Genomic DNA, 18,676 nt, shown 5'->3' on the forward strand with positions numbered 1-18,676 from the left:
TTTTGGGGGAGTTTATTTGTTTTGTTTTTTTATTATGAGTGGAGATGCTATTGGCATTTTGGGTGGGACAGTTTTTCATTGCTTAAAACTGTTATGTGCATTATAGAGCATGTAGCATCACAGGTTCCTAGCATTAAATGCTAATGGTAGTCCCCAGCTAATGTTATCACAATTTAATTGTGATAATTAAAAGTTAGCATATAATACATTTCAAAATATACCCTGTTCTGATAAATGCTTGAATGAAGCTTCATTCATACAGGTATTAAGAGAACATTCAGGAGGAATATCTTTTCAAATGGTCAAAATACTGTGCTATGCAAGTTTACAAGGATAAATAAGATTATATGTATGTTTGGGTTTTTTTAAAGTTTGTTCATTTGGCGGTGCTGGTGTTTGAACTCAGTGCCTCATGCTTTCTAGGCAGATGCTCTGCCACTGACCCATACATCAAGCCCAAGATTATATACTTCTATCTTATAACTTTTATCCAATCACCAGTTTGTTTTGACTTTAACATTGCAAAATTATGTCATTTTGAAACAGATGTGAACTTCACAGTTATTCTCTTGGATGATTTTTAAATTAAATTTTTGTTAACATTCAAAATCAGAAGTGTTTTTTAGAACTTTTGACCTGTTATTTAAGGGAAGGGGATTGTTTAATATAAAATAAAACCTGAGTTATTGAAAAGGACTGTGGTATCATGATATGCTCTGATCCTTACTAAATTTTTCTTCCAACTTTTTTTTCAGTTTGACACTACAGCTACTGCAGTTATTATGACCCGGTTAAGTACAAGAGAGAAGTACGTTCAGATGTTAGCTTGTAATGACACTATAGAAAGCAGGTAATACAGAGAAATTCCAAAAGGATAATATGCTAATGTAACTTGATTTTTCTTTTAATATATTAAAAGGAAATTTGGTTTTGAATTTTCTAAGGCCGTTTTCTTGAAAATTGCCAACAATTGAACTAGAGAGTTTGTGTCATTTTTTTTCTTTAAGAAGGCAACAGTTTTATTCAGTAGTGTTTCTTAGCAGGTGTAACATGTATTCTTGTTTTAAAAGACCTAAATTGTAATAAAATCTTACTAATTATTATTCTAATTTATAAATGATATGAACTTATAATTACTAATGTGTAGTAAGAGAATAACATTTTCACATCTTTGAAATTTGTTTTATAGTAGAGAGAGAGAAATATACACAATCAGGGACCTTTTTCAGTATTTCATCAGTATTTGATATATTTTCTCTTGGGGAAAATAGAATATAATTCAACCTCCTAGAGCCATGAAATAGAGAGAAATCTAGTATTTTTAGTAGTTGAGCTGACTTTTTAAGCTTCTTCTTCTATTTTTAGAAGTTATCTTTCATGATTTGTTAAAGAAGCAATAAGCATATCTATTATTAAAGTTAAAAAAGTAATATTTATTATGTTGAAATGTATATTGGTAATACAGAAGTTTGTTCTTCTTCCGTTAGTTTGCACAGACATCTTATTGAACATTTAAACGCAGAGATAGCATTGCATACCATCACAGATGTGAATGTCGCTTTGGAATGGATACGATCAACCTTGCTTTATATCAGAGCCTTGAAAAATCCATCTCATTATGGTTTGTTACTTTGACCTGAAAAGAGTATTTTTTTTTTCCTCAAGCCAGTAAGCCTCTATTTATACTATTAGGTTACAGAATGGATTTCAGAATCTAATAGGTAACAGAAACAAAAGCTAACAATAGTCACAAAATTATGTTTAGAGATAAGAGTGGATAAAACAGTGAGGAAATTATCTGTCCTAGTTCTAGTCTTTTAATAAGCTTTCTAATTGATACCATTAAAAACAGGTCCAGTAGAAAAAAACTTCAACTCTGACAAAAATAGGAAAAATGCCTTTAAATCATGTAAAATAAGTTAGTTTTAAGATCTTGAATTTTTTCCACACATAGTATTTGATGCTGTGTTCTGAATTTGTGACAGCTCATTTTTCAACTTAAAGAAATCAAAGTTAAAAAAGAGAAAGAAATCAAAGTAATTCATCTGTTACTGTTGCTGTGGACTTTTTGTTCTAGTTCTAAAGCTAACACACATCTGACTATGTTGCTTCTAGAGGGTTTCAGGTTATAAAAAAGATTGAGATTGCTCAATATCAAAACCCGATTCATTGCAATACCAGGTTCAGATCTCCAAGGATAATGTAAGCCTTTATTATAAGAATATCTCAGCCAGATGTGGTGGCTCTTGCCTGTAAACCCAGCACTTGATAGGTGGGGTCAAGAGGATCTTGAGTTCAAGGCCTATCTGGGATACATAGTAAGACCCTGTCTGAAAAAGCAAAAAAGAATATCTTCATAAATGTCTATATCATTTAACACTTTTTATTTCTACTAGGTAATAAATATATTTACTTAATTCAAAAATCATTAAATATAAGAATGTTTATTATTAAAAGTCTTCCATGCCTAACCCCATTCAGGTCCCATTTCTTCCCTTTTCTTTCCTCTAGTTCTGTAATCATTGACATGCTTTTCTTGGTGTGATCTTCCTCTTTTTTGTGTATAAAAGCAAATAAATTCAGGCATGGTGGCAAATGCCTGTAATCTCAGCTATTCAGGAAGCATAGGTAGGAAGATATTGGTCAGAGGTCAGCTCTGGGCAAAACCTGTAAGACCCTATCTGAAAAATAGCTAAAGCAAAAGGGGCTGGAAGCATGGCTCAAAAGATCTTGCCTACCAAGACGCAGGCTCTGAGTTCAAACTCTAGTATTGTCCCTCCAAAAAGCTAATAAGGTGTAATTTCATTTTTCCACTTTTGAAACATAAATAATGGCATGCTGTATTAGTTTTCTATTTCTTTGTAATACATTTCCCTAAAACCTAGCATCTTTCAATAAGCCAGTATTTTATGATTGTTAAGAATCTGGAAGTATTTAAGCTAGCTAGTTCTGGATCAGAGTCTTTTAGGGTTTCCGTCATCTGAAGGCCACAGTGAGGCTTGAGGATTCACATCTGAGAAGGTTAATGCACAGAGCTCTTGTTTGGAGGCCTTAGTATTTGACCTCATAGACTTCTCATGACATGGCAGCTCTTTTCGCTCAGAATGAATAATCCAAGACAGAGAGTGACTAAGTCAGAAACTGCCCTTCCTTTTTATACCTTGTCTGTGAAGTCACACATCATTACTCCTGCTTTATTTTGTTTCCTAGAAGCAAGTCACTTAAGTCCTGGCCAGGTGAAGGAGAGGAATTAAACTCACCTCTTAGAGGAAAGAGTATCAAAGTCTTTGTGGAAGGATGAGTATAGTGGCTTATGTCTGTAATCTCAGCTACCTAGTGAGATCCTCCAGCTATGCAGGATACCATAGGTAGAAGGATCTTGGTCTGAGGCAGAGCCCAGACACCCCCCCAAAAAAGCGAGACCCTACCTTAAAAATAACTAAAAGCAAAAGAGAGTTGGGGGTATGGCTTAAGTGGTAAAGTGTCTATCAAGCATGAGGCCCTGAGTTCAAACCCAAATACTGCCAAAAAAAAAAAAAGTCTTTGTGGATATATTTTTAACCACACTGATCCACTGTTCTGAAACTTTATTTCCTTTTTTCCCTTTTTTTTTAAATAGATAAATAATATTCCATTTTACCTATCTATTGTATATTTAAGCAATCCAAATTGATGAGTGTTTATGCTTTGTAAATTGTTTTCTATTAAAAACAATTCAAAAAAGTAACCCTGCATTTTTCATATATGCTAATTCATTTGCATGATAACCCTAGAAATGGAATTACTGGGTTAAAGGATATACACATTTAAAAATTTGGTAACTATTGTTAAATTGCTACCTTAGTGGCTAATATAACTACCAGTAGTTTTTGATTCTTTAGCCTACCATCAGGGTAAATACTTGCACATTTTTATCAGTGTTATATGTAAATAATGTTCTGTTTTAATTTGCATTTTTTTCCTTTTCATAGGTACTTTATTTTTTGTAGCTACTTTTTTTGGTGGTACTGGTGATTGAACTCAGGGCCTTGTACTTGCTAGGCAGGCACTTTACCACTTGAACCACATCCCCAGCTCTTTTTGTTTAGATAATTTTTTGGATAGGGTCTTGCATTTTTTCCCAGGCTGGCTTGCAGCTGCCATCCTCTTTTTGTGCTTCCTCCATAGGAGGGATGATAGGTACATGCCAACATGCATAAGTATTGATTGAGATGGCATTTTCACCAACTTTGTTTGCCCGAGCTGTCCTTGAACCATGATCTTCATGATCTCTGCCTCCTGAGTAGGTGAGCATAATCACTTTTTCTTTTTCAAATTTTTAGCAAGGATTTGTATAATATAACATGACAAAGTAGGGAGAAATCAGAAAAAAGAAGGGAGGAACATTTCTTGCTTTGCATGCAGGAAATGGAGTAAAGACTCAACATGGCAGTTCTCAGCTGTGGCCTTATACTTTCTGAGCTGTGTGAATCCTTAGACAGTGGTTTTTGAGTAGGTACGATGGGTGCTGCTTATTATTCTAAAATGTGGAGATGCTGTCTAGTACTACCCAAAACACAGGATAATAGGTAATTTTAGGACTTCTCTTTGTCATTCATGCCTTCCAATTCTCTGTCTCTTTAAGATTTACCGATTTTTAACATCTCAAAGGAGGAGGTGTATACAGATAGTCCCTTTATGCCTCCTCTTCTTGTAATTTAACAAGTAGGTAAGGTGGGAGGGGAGCTAGTTGCTTTGGTTTTTCAGTTTTTACTTCTTGGTTTTAATGTGGGAGTCTGACCCTTTTAACATTTATTAATTTTAGCTCCTCTCTCTTTCCATCTATCTATTCCAACTTCATTTCCCCCCTAAATGAGTTTGACACCTTTTAATCTTAAAAAGGGTACAGAGTCATTTGTCTGTTTTCTGTAGCTGCTCCAGAGATGAAATTGGACTGTTGGCTTTCTGTAGAAAAAGAACCAAAAAGTCATTTCCGTATCTTATTTAGGAAGTGACAAGGGAAACTCACTTGGCAGGAAATTCAGTTGATACACTCAGTTGGTATAATCAGGATCAGAAAACATCAAGTTGTTTTATTGAAAGAGAAGTCAAAGAGAAATTAGTGAAAACCATCCTTTAAAGGAAAGTGTTTCCTATATGTGAGTAAAATGAAGAATTCATCAAAATATTAAAGAAATGTAAAGTTCATAGATTTAGCATACTGAAAACATCTCTCATCCACAGAAACAACATAGTACATGATATTATTAGTGGATTTGCTCTGTCTGAGCCTGGGGTCTTTGTCTCACAAGTTCAAAGAATGAAAATCATGGACAATGAGAGTGAGCAAAGTGGAAGAGTTTATTGAAATAGAAAAAAAAAGCAAAGAGTAGAGCCCCAGAGAAGTGAAGGGTCCTAGGAGAAGGTTACTAGAGAAGTGATGTGCTCTAGGGTTTTTATCCATTTACCCCAGAGTGTTGCTCAGTCTCCATGCTAATTAGGTGCAGAAAGCAGCATTCTGGTTGGCTGCACCTCTGATGTTCTGATTGGTTGTGCCCTCATCCTCATAGTGTCCTCATTCTGGTTCATCCTCCTTTTCCTTCTTTTAACCCTTTAAAGTCACAGGGAGGTCATAATGGAGGTTTCCAGGGGTCCTTCTGTCCTTGCTACACTGTCTAATTTTAGCTAACTGCCTCTTGTATTTGCTCTTTCTGCCCTCTAAAGAAGAACTCTAACTGCCTATAGGGAAAGGGACAATGACTAATTCTGTCTACTTCCTGCTAAGATAGGACATAGGTAGAGGATGGCAGTCAGGGCCTTTTAAAGAGGCCTATCTAAGGGTCTCTGGTAATTGGAGGTCTATATTTGAAGCTCTCATTTTTTATTTTAAATTTAAAAGGTGACAGGGGAAATTTAGTTGGCAGGTTGCCTGGACCAAGACAGGAGACATCCAGTTATTTTTGTTAAAAGAAAAATTAGTGAAAACCATCCTCTAGGGTAACAATTGCTATTTATATGTAGATAAAACTCATAGGATCTTTAAGAAGAATCATAAAAACATTAAGGAAGGGTATAAAGTATATAAATTTAACATACTGAAAACACCTGCCATCCATAGAAACAGGATAGTAGATTGATATCTGCTATAAAGATGGCAAGTGATATCCACCTGTTGTCTATTTAAGATAGAATGGTCAGAATTTTTTAGACCTTGAGTTGAATCGTTTATGGTTTAATAGCCTGGAGATAAACTTTGTTAAAACATTCATGTAAAGTTTAATAAGGAGTATCTGGATTTTTCCTGGAAGTCGTTGGAAAGAAGGCATGGACATCATACCTATGAATCACTTCTTTTTAACCTCTCTGCTTTAATTACTTTTGGATGGGCAGGACACAGTTGACTCCATTTGGAATCTGGCAGTTTTTATTTCTCCTCTTGTCTTTTTAAAACTGTTTTTTAAAGGTTCCTTATCACTGGGAAAACTATGTCCCAGTACATTTTTTTTGTTGCCACATAAGATGTCCTGGTTGATCTGATTTGGTGCCCTGTTGGAGGGGAGAGAGAGGCAGATCAGGTGGAGTTAGTAGTGCCTCTGAGATCCTTTTTGTCCAAATTTAAGCATCAAAGAGGTTTAAAATAAGTGGCCCCTTAGACTGAGCTTACCTGAAGTCCATTAAGTTTAAATTTTTCTGTCTTACAGATTATGTCCTGGCATCTTAAAAAAATGTTCCTTAGTTTAGTTTGTTAAAAAGACGTTGTACTTTTGTAGAACGTCAACAGACAAAAGTTAAACGTTTTACAAGGAAAATATAGAACAAAACCAATTAGAGCAAGTAAGTACTTGCTAGAGATGTTTTCCTTGAGTTTGATTATAAAAGCCTTAGAGAAGGATCCAAACTACAGGTGACATGAACACTTAGAACAGCTATTGTTAGAATTTTAAAATCTTTGGTAATTGATGACAGTTTAGTTATTTTTATTGTATGTAACATTTTAGGACAATAATTATAGTTGATGGCAATATACTAGTACCATTAAACTCTCCATATTACAACTGGGGTACCTGTGCACAAACCTGTCAATGTCTACTATCATTAACAGTTTTAATTTGGAGGATACCAGCTTGGTATGGCATTTTTTAGACATTGTATGTTAGAAGGCTTACTTGGCGAACACAAATACAAACATTAGTATCATAGTTTTATACATGTCATACACATATATTAACATAATTGTTAACCCAGGGAATAACACCTTAAATCTTTTGATAGGTAAGATAACAGATGTACAGCATTAACAAAACAAAACCCTAGATTTTTTAGGTAAGGTAACAGTGTCAGTGAATCCACATAGCCCTCATTTCTTTAGTAGTATGTTAGATGTATTAAAATCATTGAAGAGAAAGATACTTAAATTAATTTACTTATAACCCAGTTTTCTAAATAGTCAAAAGTCTGATAAAGTTGGCAGAATAAAAGCAGTTACTTATCTTGATAAAATAAAACCCTCTCTTATAAGCCAGTTTTTAGCAATTACTAAGAGCAGAATTTTTTTTAAGACAGAGATTTGGGTGCTAGCTTTACAATTTATTAAATTTTGACTTTCAGAAATCCTTTAGGTAAGTCTTAGATTACATTACAGTCAACTTAATTACACACACCAGCTTTTTATAAGTTGCATCTATTATATTTTTTAAGACTTACTCTGAGGGCTTGTCCTTATCCTTATTTTCTGTTTTGGAACAATCCTTTAGAGAACAAACCCACTTTACAAAATCCTTTCTTGTCCAAAAGCATTTTCCTTTTTTTCCACCAAAAATAGATTTTCTATACCTTCATGTGTCCTTCTGACTTGTTGATTTTTTTTCTCACTTTTTTTAACTTGCATTTTAAAATAATTTTTATAAAACTTTTAAACTTAGATAAAATTGTTTTTCTAATAAAGTACTCTTAGTAGCCTTATATTTTTATGAAAAAACAGAAAGAAAGAAATCTTAAGTGTTTCTCTGTACAAAAACAATTCACAGGCAGCACATTTGTTTATATATCTATTTATTATAAAAGAGAATTAAATCCCTAAATATATTTATTACAGAATAACACAAGTTAAGGTCTTTTGCTGTTCAAGTTTTGAAAGTCTCTATTTTTTCTTTAGTCTATACTTAAGAGTCGATTCCTGAGTGTTTGCACTCTAGCTAAACCTGATTGAGAGATGATAGCCAATTTTTAAAGTGACAACAGTTTTTAATCTATTGGCTTTATAATAGTAATTTAAGAACCATCCTATAGATGTCTATACATACATACATGTGTGCACACACACGTCTAAAAAGTTTTAAATTAGGCAGACCAACCCTGAATTGTGCATAAAAATTTTAAAAAACTGAAAATTGGCTATAGTAATTAGTCGTTTTCTGGAATTCAGTTCCAGACACAAAAATGTTTTTCCCCAGTGCTTGATAAACTAATGGCACACATTTATTTAAAGAACCAACTTTTTGTTTTGTTGATTGTTTGCATTTTTTTGGTCTCTATTTCATTGATTTTGGCCCTTATTTTTATTATTTCTTTCTTGCTAGTTTTGAGTTTAGCTTATTTTTGTTTTTATAGGAGTTTGAGATGCAGAATTAGGTCATTTTCTTTTTTTAGATCTGTGTTTTTAACATACACATTGTGGCTATAAACTTTCCCCCTTAGCATTTCCTTTCCTGTCCCATAGGTTCTGGTAGGTTGGGCTTTCATTTTCATTAAATTCCAGGAATTTTTTTATTTCTTTCCTTATTTCTTCAATAACCTACTGATCATAGAGCAACATGTTGTTCAGTCTCCAGATGTTTGAGTATTTTCTGCTATTTCTTTTGTTGTTGAGTTTTAGTTTTATTTCATTGTGGTCAAACAGTACATAGGGGGTTATTTCAATTTCTTATATTTGTTAAGACTTGCTTTGTGACCTAAAATATAATCTGTTTCGGAGAAAGTTCCATGGGCTCCTGAGAAGAATATATATTATACTGTTGTGTGGGATGGAATACTTTGTAGATGTCTGTCAGGTCCATTTGATCTGTGGTGTCATTCAATTCTAAAGTTTCTTTGTTGATTTTTGTCTGAATGAACTATCTATTGGTAATAGAGGAGTATTGAAGCTTCCCCCTACACTATATTGAGGTCTGTATTTTTAAATCCAGTAGTGTATGTTTAATGAAGTTGAGTGCACTGACCTTGGGTGCATATAAGTTAATAACTGTTATTTCCTCTTGATGTATTGCTCCTTTTGTTAGTATAAAGTGACCTTCTTTGTCTCTTCTGACTTGCTTTATCTGATGAAAGCATAGCTACTTTTTTGGGGGGCATTAGTTTGGTAAATCTTTTTTCACCTTTCTAGTGCTTTTACATCTTTATGAATGATTGGTTTAATTTTCAGCCGTTGTGTGTGTGTGTGTGTGTGTGTGTGTGTGTGTGTATGTGTATAGTGGTTTCTTTATGATTTAGTTGTGTATTTCCCTAATGAGTACAAGCACTAGGATTGCTATGCATATTGGCCATTTGGACATCCTGTTTTGGAAGTGCCCATACAAGTCTTTTAACTATACTTAAATTAGATTATTTGTAGTTTTACTGTTTTTTTGCATTTGGTTGATAGGTCTGTTTATTCTTTTTTAAAATAAATTTGTTAGAATAAATTAATTGTACAAAGGGATTTTATTGTGATAGTTACATACATGCATATAATAGACTGTGATCCGATTTACCCTACTCCTGTCCCCCTTCTTTTTAACAGTTTTTGGTGGGCTTCTTTATACTGTCTGAATATGATATACTTCTGTCATATTCAACCCGGGTCACCCTTTCCTTTCCCACTCCTGCCATGGGTAAGAGTCTTTTGTCAAATATATGCACTCAAATCTCTTTTCTCAGTCTGTGGCTTGGTTTTTCACTTTCTTAAGGAATCTTGATAAAAGGAAATTCTTATTTTTGGTTGTACTGACGGTTGAACTCGTCAGGACTTTGTGCTTGCTAGGCAGGCACTCTACCACTTGAGCCATGCCCCAGCCCTTTTTGCTTTGACTGTTGGTGAAATAGGGTCTTACTTTATGCCCGGGCTGGCCTGGCCCAGGATCCTCCTATTTATGCTTTCAGCATAGCTGGGGTCACAGGCACATATGCCACACCCAGCTATTGGTTGAGGTGGGGCCTCAAACCACAATCCTCTAAACTCCACTTCCTGAGTAGCTAGAATTATAGGCATGAGCCACTGTGTCCAGCCCTTAAAAGGAAATCCTTAGTTTTAAATAATATTGCTGTTAACTTTGTAGCATAATATGTTACATAGTACATATTGTTACTTTAATTTTGATATGCATGTACCTGTGGGTATTTGCCTAGGAACAAAATTAATTACAAAGTATGTGCAGTTTTAACTTTACTAAATAGCACAGTTTTACAAAATGGTTTTATTGCCACTTTTTCATAGGAACATTTCATAGGAACATTCATTTTATAATGAAAGTCCATTAGAAAACAGTCACTTGGCAAAGTTATGTGTAAAACATTAGAATTTTTTTCTACACAGTTCTTATTAAAAATTAGTATTTCTGGCTACTTTTAATAACAAAACAAGCAAAAGATAGCAAATTGCTATTTAAAAGACTTCAAAACAATAGTTGTGTTCTTTAGATAGGTAAGCCTTGTTTGAACCAATGAAGTTATTTTTGTCCTATATGAGATTTAATTATTCTTCTGCAAGTGAGGTATGAACTGCACCTATAAAGATGAATTAAATTCCCACTTTTTAAAAATAATTTATCATGATGTATACAGGTTTTACATCTGGATTGAACAAAGATGGAATTGAAGCAAAATTACAAGGTTAGATGTCTTTCCTTCTAAAAATATATATTATAAATTTTGCTGAAAAAGATCAGTTACTGTGGAAGTAAGGATAATATTTTGTAAATTATTTTTTAAAACAAACTTGCCTGTGGAAAAACTGTTTGAATTATTTCTTTTTTCACACAAAGTGTGGCACATGTTTTTACAATTTTATCAGAGTACGTCCTTTTGTATAATATGCTAACTTGGCTTATTTGTTTTTCATTTTTAAAGTGACCCTGGTCTTTAAAAATGTTGCCTGTAGACACACACTCTATTATTCTTTGGTACTTTAATTTTCATTGAAAATACAAGCCTAGATTGAGTATACATTTTCTTACTCTAATCTGTGCCAATGATATATTCCTATCAAACTTTAGCATTACTATTCAGTTAATAGCTTAGTATTTCATTACTTGTCTTTTTTAATATATAAAAATATTATCATGCATTAGAAGTAGACATTGGTATCACTTTATTGTATTGAGACTGTCTTTTAATAGAAGAAATAATGTTGGATCTGCTAAAAATATTTAGTCAATTTTAATTTGTTCTCTATTTGGGTCTTCACATATTGCAAATAAAATGCATAGATAAAGGATAAAGTAGTAAATTGTCTTGCTTAAAGAATAAATATGTTGTTGAAACGGTGACAAGCAATCATTTGTGTTGATAATGCTGCTGCTGAAATAAAAATTTGTCAGATACTTGCATTTTCTTCTATTATTAACCAATTTTATAATTAAACCTTAAAAATTAGAGTATATATATTTATAATAATGATCAAATACACACAATAAATCTGATAGCCCAAGGGATATCTTGCTATATTCTGATAACTTTAATGTTTTATCTTTTGTTAAATTAGAAGAATTGAAGTTCATGCTCTCCTTATCTTCATTTATTATATGGTTAAATAAGTTTTGTTTTTGAAGAAGACTAGCTAAGTTTATTATATAACTGAATATAAAGTTCTGGTATTTAGGAGAGGAAAAGTAGTATCTTTTCCTTACCCATTGCAAGGTTAGTGGCTGATGGACCTATAAATGAGATAGATTGACAGGAGAAAAGCATAATAAATGTATTTAATGTAAGTTTCACAAATAGAAACCCAAGTGCCTGAGAAGAATTGTATGATTTTATGCTGAGTCTGGTGGAAGAAGTTTGTAGTTTTGGAGAAACATGATGAGACCTAATGGGAATAAATGGGAGGAATTCAGCAAGGGCGGTTTGCTCAGACTCTTCTTGGCTTCTTGGTGTAACATTCCATCCCCCAGATATGGGGCAAGACTCCTTTGGAATGAGGATCTTTTGTCCTACTTTCAGGCAGTTTAAGAGTATGCTCAGTAGCCATGCTTACACAGAAAGGAAGGGAAAATCAGAATAACCTTGCTTCTGAGGCCTTCTCAATCTCCCTCAGTCCAAAGTACTTTAGGGTATCTTTTCTTAGGTTTGCCTTAAGTCTGTCAGGAAGACACCTTAGTGTAGTATATGCTGGTTCCTTATTTCATATCAGAAATTGTGAAGCATATGTCAGAAATACATAAAAACTTTAGTGAAAATCTTTAAATATTATTCTCTATCTAAAATAATATAAAAAAGGGACTGTCTGGGGGAGGATTAGTGAGAGAGGGAAGGAGGAAGGAAAGGATACTGAAGGATAAAGAGGATCAAAGTATGTTAATGTATACATATGAAGACACCGTAATGAAACCCACCAAACAATATTTGTAAAGGGGGGAAATGGGAAGATAATTGAGTGGGTGGACTTGTTCCAAGTATATTGTATTGTATGCATGCATGGAATTATCATAATGAAATACCCTCAAATTATCAATGTATGCTAATTCAAGAATAAAATAAAATTTAAAAACTATTATTCTCTAGATCCTTTCTCAGCTTTACTTTTCTTCATAGTGTTTTCCAATATTGAAAATGTTATCATTTATTTGTGCATTGATTACTTCTTCAGTAAAACGTAAGTTCTATGAAAGAGGAACCTTGTATGGCCTACTGCTGTGAACCTAGAGCTTAGAATAGTGGTCAGCATAAAGTATAGTGAGCATTCTTTCTTGATTTATTGAATAATTAGTGGGTAATGAACTGACTTAATAGTGAGTAACTAAGAGTTTTTGTTATTGTGCTACTCTGCTCTGAGTTATTTTAGTTGTTCTGGACTATAGCATGGGTAGAGTGAGAATTATAATTACCAGCTTACAATTAGTAGTAGGGTACTAATCCATGTAATTTGCTGAATGTAAACTAGCTTTGCTTTCTATTCAGACATTCCATCCAGGTTGAAATGGTGATGTTCAGAGAAATGGAATTAAATACTAAAATCATCTCAAACAGATTTAAGTCTTTGCCTCAATAAAGTGGCAAACAGGGAGGAGGGGAACTGGTGTGTTTTGGAACAAGTTTTTAAAAGTTTTGAAACTCTTTATATTTTGTGTGTATATATCTTTGATAGAAGTTTAAAGAAAAAAGAAAAGAAAGAGAGAATCATGGCCATAATGGAGAACAGGTAGCACAGTAGTTCTTTAGACATGGAACAAATTTCTTAGCTTAACAATTAGTTTCCTAGCCTGTGAACCTAGAGCTTATAATAGTGGTCAGCATATGGAAATAATGTTTTTGTGTACCATATTGTATTATTTTGAGAATTCAGTTCAGGTATATCATTTCAAATGCTCCAAGTAGTAAATGTTATTTTATCACTTATTAAATATTACTTTTACTATTAGAAAATCTTTTAGCATATTGTCTTTTTAAAGTTTCATCTTACTGCTTTAGTGACTCCAGTTCTTCCCAGAACCATAACACGTAACACCGTACCGTAATATAACTTTACCATATTTAATAATAAATTGTTTTGCCTTCCTTATTTTGCTAAAATTAATATGTGTTTTCTGTAATTAAATAGAATTATGTTTGAAGAATCTGAATGATTTATCATCCCTGGACTTGATAAAGATGGATAAAGATGTTAATTTCAAACCAACAGGTAATTTTCCTGATTGTTAGTAAATTTAACAATTGCTTGCTTAAGACTAAATTAAAAATTTGTTCTACTAAAATTTAGATCATGATAAAACTAAATTGTGATCTTCATTCTCAACAGAGTATCATCATTCTTAGCTGTAAGGCATAATAAGTTACATGAATCCTACTTATGAAAAATATAAAACTTCTTTTTGACAGACACAGGATTTGTCTTCACTAATTCTGGTGACTTTCTACAGAGGATTTGAAATGATTGAATATTTGGGTTATTTTAGATGTGTTTTAAGTAGTATGAATATCTTTTTGCCTGTTCTTACTTCAAATATTGATTATTTGGATGGTTACTAGAGCCCTCTAGGGCAGGAAAAATAACCTTTCATTCTACCCACCATAGGTTTATTGACTGGGGCCCCAAAACAAAAGACAGATTAAGAAGAGAAAAGCATGCAAACGTATTTAATACATGTTTTATATAACATGGGGTCCATTATAAGTATATAAAGGCCCAAAGAAGTGATTAAACCTGAGAGTTTTTTTTTTCTCATTTATTCATATGTGCATACACTGTTTGGGTCATTTTTCCCTCCACCCCCCCTCCCTCCACCCCGCCTCACTTTCAGGCAGAATCTGTTCTGCCCTTATTTCTAATTTTGTTGAAGTGAGAGTATAAACAATAATAAGAGAGACAAAGCATTTTTACTAGTTGAGATAAAGGATAGCTATACAGAGAGATTCCTAACATTGCTTCCATGTACAAATGTGTTACATTCTAAGTTGATTCATCTCTAACTGACCTTTTCTCTAGCTCCTGATCCCCTCCTCATATTGATCTCTGTTACTTTAAAGCTTCTGTACTAGTTCCTCTGCAGCAAGGACATCAAATACTATCATGTTTATTGGGTTTCTTACCTATCTCCATACCTCCTGTGTGTGCTCTCCCCTTGTCATGTGACCCAAATCCAACCACATTACTGTATTTGCCCTAGATCTAAAGTCCGCATACGAGGGAGAACATACGATTTTTGGTCTTCTGAGCCTGGCTAACCTCACTCAGTATGATGTTCTCCAGTTCTATCCATTTACTTGCGAATGATAAGGTATCATTCTTCTTCATGACTAAGTAGAATTCCATTGTGTATGAATACCACACTTTCTTAATCCATTCATCAGTAGTGGGGCATCTTGGCTGTTTCCATAACTTGGCTATTGTGAATAGAGCTGCAATGAACATGGGTGTGCAGGTGCCTCTGGAGTAACCTGTGTTGAATTCCTTTGGGTATATCCCCAGGAGTGGGTTTGCTGGATCATATGGCAGATCTATGTTTAGATTTTTAAGAAGCATCCAAATTTTTTTCCAGAGTGGTTGCACTAGTTTGCATTCCCACTATGGAGGTATGAGGGTTCCTTTTTCCCCACATCCTCTTTAACATTTGTTGTTAGTGGTGTTTTTAATGATGGCTTTTCTAACAGGGGTGAGGTGGAATCTTAGTTTAGTTTTAATTTCTTTTATGGCTAGAGATGGTGAGATTTTTTCATGTGTTTTTTGGCATTTGAATTTCTTCTTTTGAGAAAGTTCTGTTTAGTTCAGTTGCCCATTTCTTTATTGGTTCATTGATTTTGGAGGAGTTTAGTTTTTTGAGCTCCCTTTATATTCTGGTTATCAGTCCTTGTCTGATGTATAGCTGGCAAATATTTTCTCCTACTCTGTGGGTAGTCCCTTCAGTTTAGAGACTATTTGTTTTGTTGTGCAGAAGCTTCTTAGTTTTATGAAGTCCCATTTGTCCATATCATTTCTCTTAGTTTCTGAGCTGCCAGTGTTGTATTGAGGAAGCCTTGCCTATACCTATTACTTCCAGAGTTAAACCTGAGAGTTTTTATGCCAAGTTTGATAATATGTGGGAAGTAATAGAACAAAGGGAACATAAGCTGGGGAAACAGCAAGGCCTGTCCATTCAGATTCCTCTGTGCATCTTTTGTCTTCCAAAATAGGATGCTGTTTTCCACCAGATATAGGGAGGGCATTCACATTAGAGTTTTATGACCTGCTTCGTGGGAAGGTTAGAAAGTCTTTGCACATGCTCTTTCTCAATACTTAATATGCCAACATGCCATTTCTTTCTCCCCTCCACTCGTTTTATTTAGAACATAAATAAAGAGGAAAATGTTTCATAGTTTTTAGCACTTAGGATTAGAAGATTTTGGAAGAAAGTATTGGCTTTATCATTCCAACTGATCATTTTAAGCAAGATAATTTGTTATATAAAAGTTAGAAGTATAGAAAAATGTTTTGTAAGTTCAGAGGATGTTAACTTTTTTTATGTAACCTTCCATTTTAATGCATTTTTTTACATGTTTGTTAAGTGTACTAGAGAAATACGTGACTTTGTGTCATGATTTATTTGTATTTAATATAAGGTTAAGTTTTTAAAACAATTTACTGCCCTGACTCTTAGCCCTCCATTAAAAGAACACTATTCCCATCTTTTTTGGTCCTTATTCTGATAAGCCTAATTTTGTTTTTGAGAATTAACTCTTGGATGTTCTAGGGTGTCTCACTAGAGTAGCCATGAGAATTACTAATGTAACTACTTCATCTAATGTTTGATATTGTATTAATTACTTCTGTGTCACTAAGAGAATAACTTGAGGAAAGATTTATTTTGGCTCATAGTTTCAGGGGGTTCAGGCCATGGTCTCTTTGCCCAGTGTGTTTGGGTAGAATATCATGGTGTAGTAGGAACATGGTTTGGAGGAGAGCTGTTCATCTCCTGGCACAAAGGGACAGAGAAAGGGTCAGAAAAGGGCCAGGGGAAAGATTACTCCCAAGGACCCGTACACAGTGATCTGTTTCTTCCAGCTAAGTTCTACCTCCTAAACTTTCCAGAATCTCTCACAATACTGCCTCCAATTGAGGACCAAGTATTCAAAACATGAGCCTACGGGGGATATATCATTTTGAAACAGTAGCAGACATTTTCACTCTTATGAAGAATCTTATTCCTACTACCACTTTTCTCTGTAGTATTTCTTGAATCCACTGATGCCATTTCTTCTGTCTTTAAACATCCCTAATAAATGATTTACATAACTTTTCTTCTTCTTTCTCAGTTATCAGTGAGTACTGTCTGATTAATTTTCTCTTGTTAACACTCCTCTTCTTAACACTTCTTTTGTGTTTTTAAATCAGTTTCTCTTTGTTGAACTTTCTGCATATTATGGGCTTCTTAAGGTTTCAGACCTTGTATCTTATGTTCCTTTACCCTTTTTTCCCCCTTAACCGAGCAATATTTATTTAAGCAGAAGCAAGTGTGAAGGGAAAAGTACACCCTCAAAGGGAACTGGGGCAGGCAGCTTAACCAAGCAGTCAAATGCATGCCTTATATTCCTTTCTTAAAACATAATTTGCCTTCATAGCTGCAGCTATAACTAACCATTATGTAAATGACTTCAAAATTGTAATTTTGATTTCATCTCTCACGTGTCCTCCAAAAGTAGATCCTTAGTTTTCTCTTAGAAATCTTCACTTACATATATGACATGAAACTTGATACCTAGAAGTATGTAAGAGTTCATTTGTCCTATTTATTATACTATGAAATTGAATGAATGTGAAATTTGGTTTCCAAATACTTAGATTTCAGTCCCAGTTCTACAACTTGCTAGCTTTGACATTATGATAACTGAGTCTTAGTTTATCTGAAAAAACAGGACTGTATTACATGTCCAGTTGATCTACTGGGTTTTTGTGATGATCATAGGAGATGATGAATGCTAAAATATTTTTCTGTGACATGAATTGTTTCTCCACTTTTCTCAAGGTTAAAAATATATATTTTTGCAACTTGTCTATTGTTTTCATTAGCATTTTTGCTAAGCATAAGATAAAATATTTGATACCTTTGGTTTCCCTTTCATTCCTCAGTCACTCTATATCTAGGCAGTAATCAAATACCAAAACAACAATCCAGTCTTCAGAGCTGAAAGCATTCCTTATCACATATTAGGATAACATTTCTTTTTTTTTCTTTTTAATTTTTATTTTATTCGTATGTGCATACAATGTTTGGGTCATTTCTCCCTCCTTACCCCGCCCCCTCCCTTACCCTTTCCCGCCCCCTCCCTTATCCCGCCCCGCCCCCTCCCTTACCCCACCCCACTCCCTCCTTTACACCCCCTTACCCCTCGCTACCCGGCAGAAACTATTTTGCCCTTATCTCTAATTTTGTTGAAGAGAGAGTATAAGCAATAATAGGAAGGACCAAGGGTTTTTACTGGTTGACATAAGGATAGCTATACAGGGAGTTGACTCGCATTGATTTCCTGTGCATGTGTGTTACCTTCTAAGGTAATTCTTCTTGAACTAACCTTTTCTCTACTTCCTGGTCCCCTTCTCCTATTAGCATCTGTCACTTTAAAGTATCTGCTTTAGTTTCTCTGCGTTGAGGGCAACAAATGCTATCTAGTTTTTTTAGGTGTCTTACCTATCCTCATATCTCCCTTGTGTGCTCTCGCTTTATCATGTTATCAAAGTCCAAGCCCCTTGTTGTGTTTGCCCTTGATCTAATGTCCACATATGAGGGAGAACATATGAGTTTTGGTCTTTTGGGCCAGGCTAACCTCACTGAGAATGATGTTCTCCAATTCCATCCATTTACCTGCAAATATAACATTTCGTTCTTCTTCGTGGCTGCATAAAATTCCATTGTGTATAGATACCACATTTTCTTAATCCATTCGTCAGTGGTGGGGCATCTTGGCTGTTTCCATAACTTGGCTATTGTGAATAGTGCCGCAATAAACATGGGTGTGCAGGTGCCTCTGGAGT

The 18,676-nt window shown here is 34.2% G+C and overlaps 1 protein-coding gene across 2 annotated transcripts in view; it reads left to right on the forward strand.

Annotated features, from left to right (window-relative positions):
• Hfm1 (helicase for meiosis 1) overlaps positions 1 to 18,676 on the forward strand; it is a 117,790-nt gene that overhangs the window by 32,524 nt on the left and 66,590 nt on the right. For both annotated transcript variants that reach the window (XR_012448942.1, XM_074076498.1), the window contains exons 17-20: positions 756 to 850; positions 1,488 to 1,621; positions 10,798 to 10,845; positions 13,772 to 13,852. Coding sequence is in view for 1 of the 2 variants with exons in the window: in XM_074076498.1 (XP_073932599.1) it covers positions 756 to 850; positions 1,488 to 1,621; positions 10,798 to 10,845; positions 13,772 to 13,852 (358 nt within the window). In the remaining variant the exon portion in view is untranslated. The remainder of the gene's footprint in view (positions 1 to 755; positions 851 to 1,487; positions 1,622 to 10,797; positions 10,846 to 13,771; positions 13,853 to 18,676) is intronic.

This window comes from Castor canadensis, chromosome 6 (assembly GCF_047511655.1).
Source record: "Castor canadensis chromosome 6, mCasCan1.hap1v2, whole genome shotgun sequence".
NCBI classification, from domain to species: Eukaryota; Metazoa; Chordata; class Mammalia; order Rodentia; family Castoridae; genus Castor; species Castor canadensis.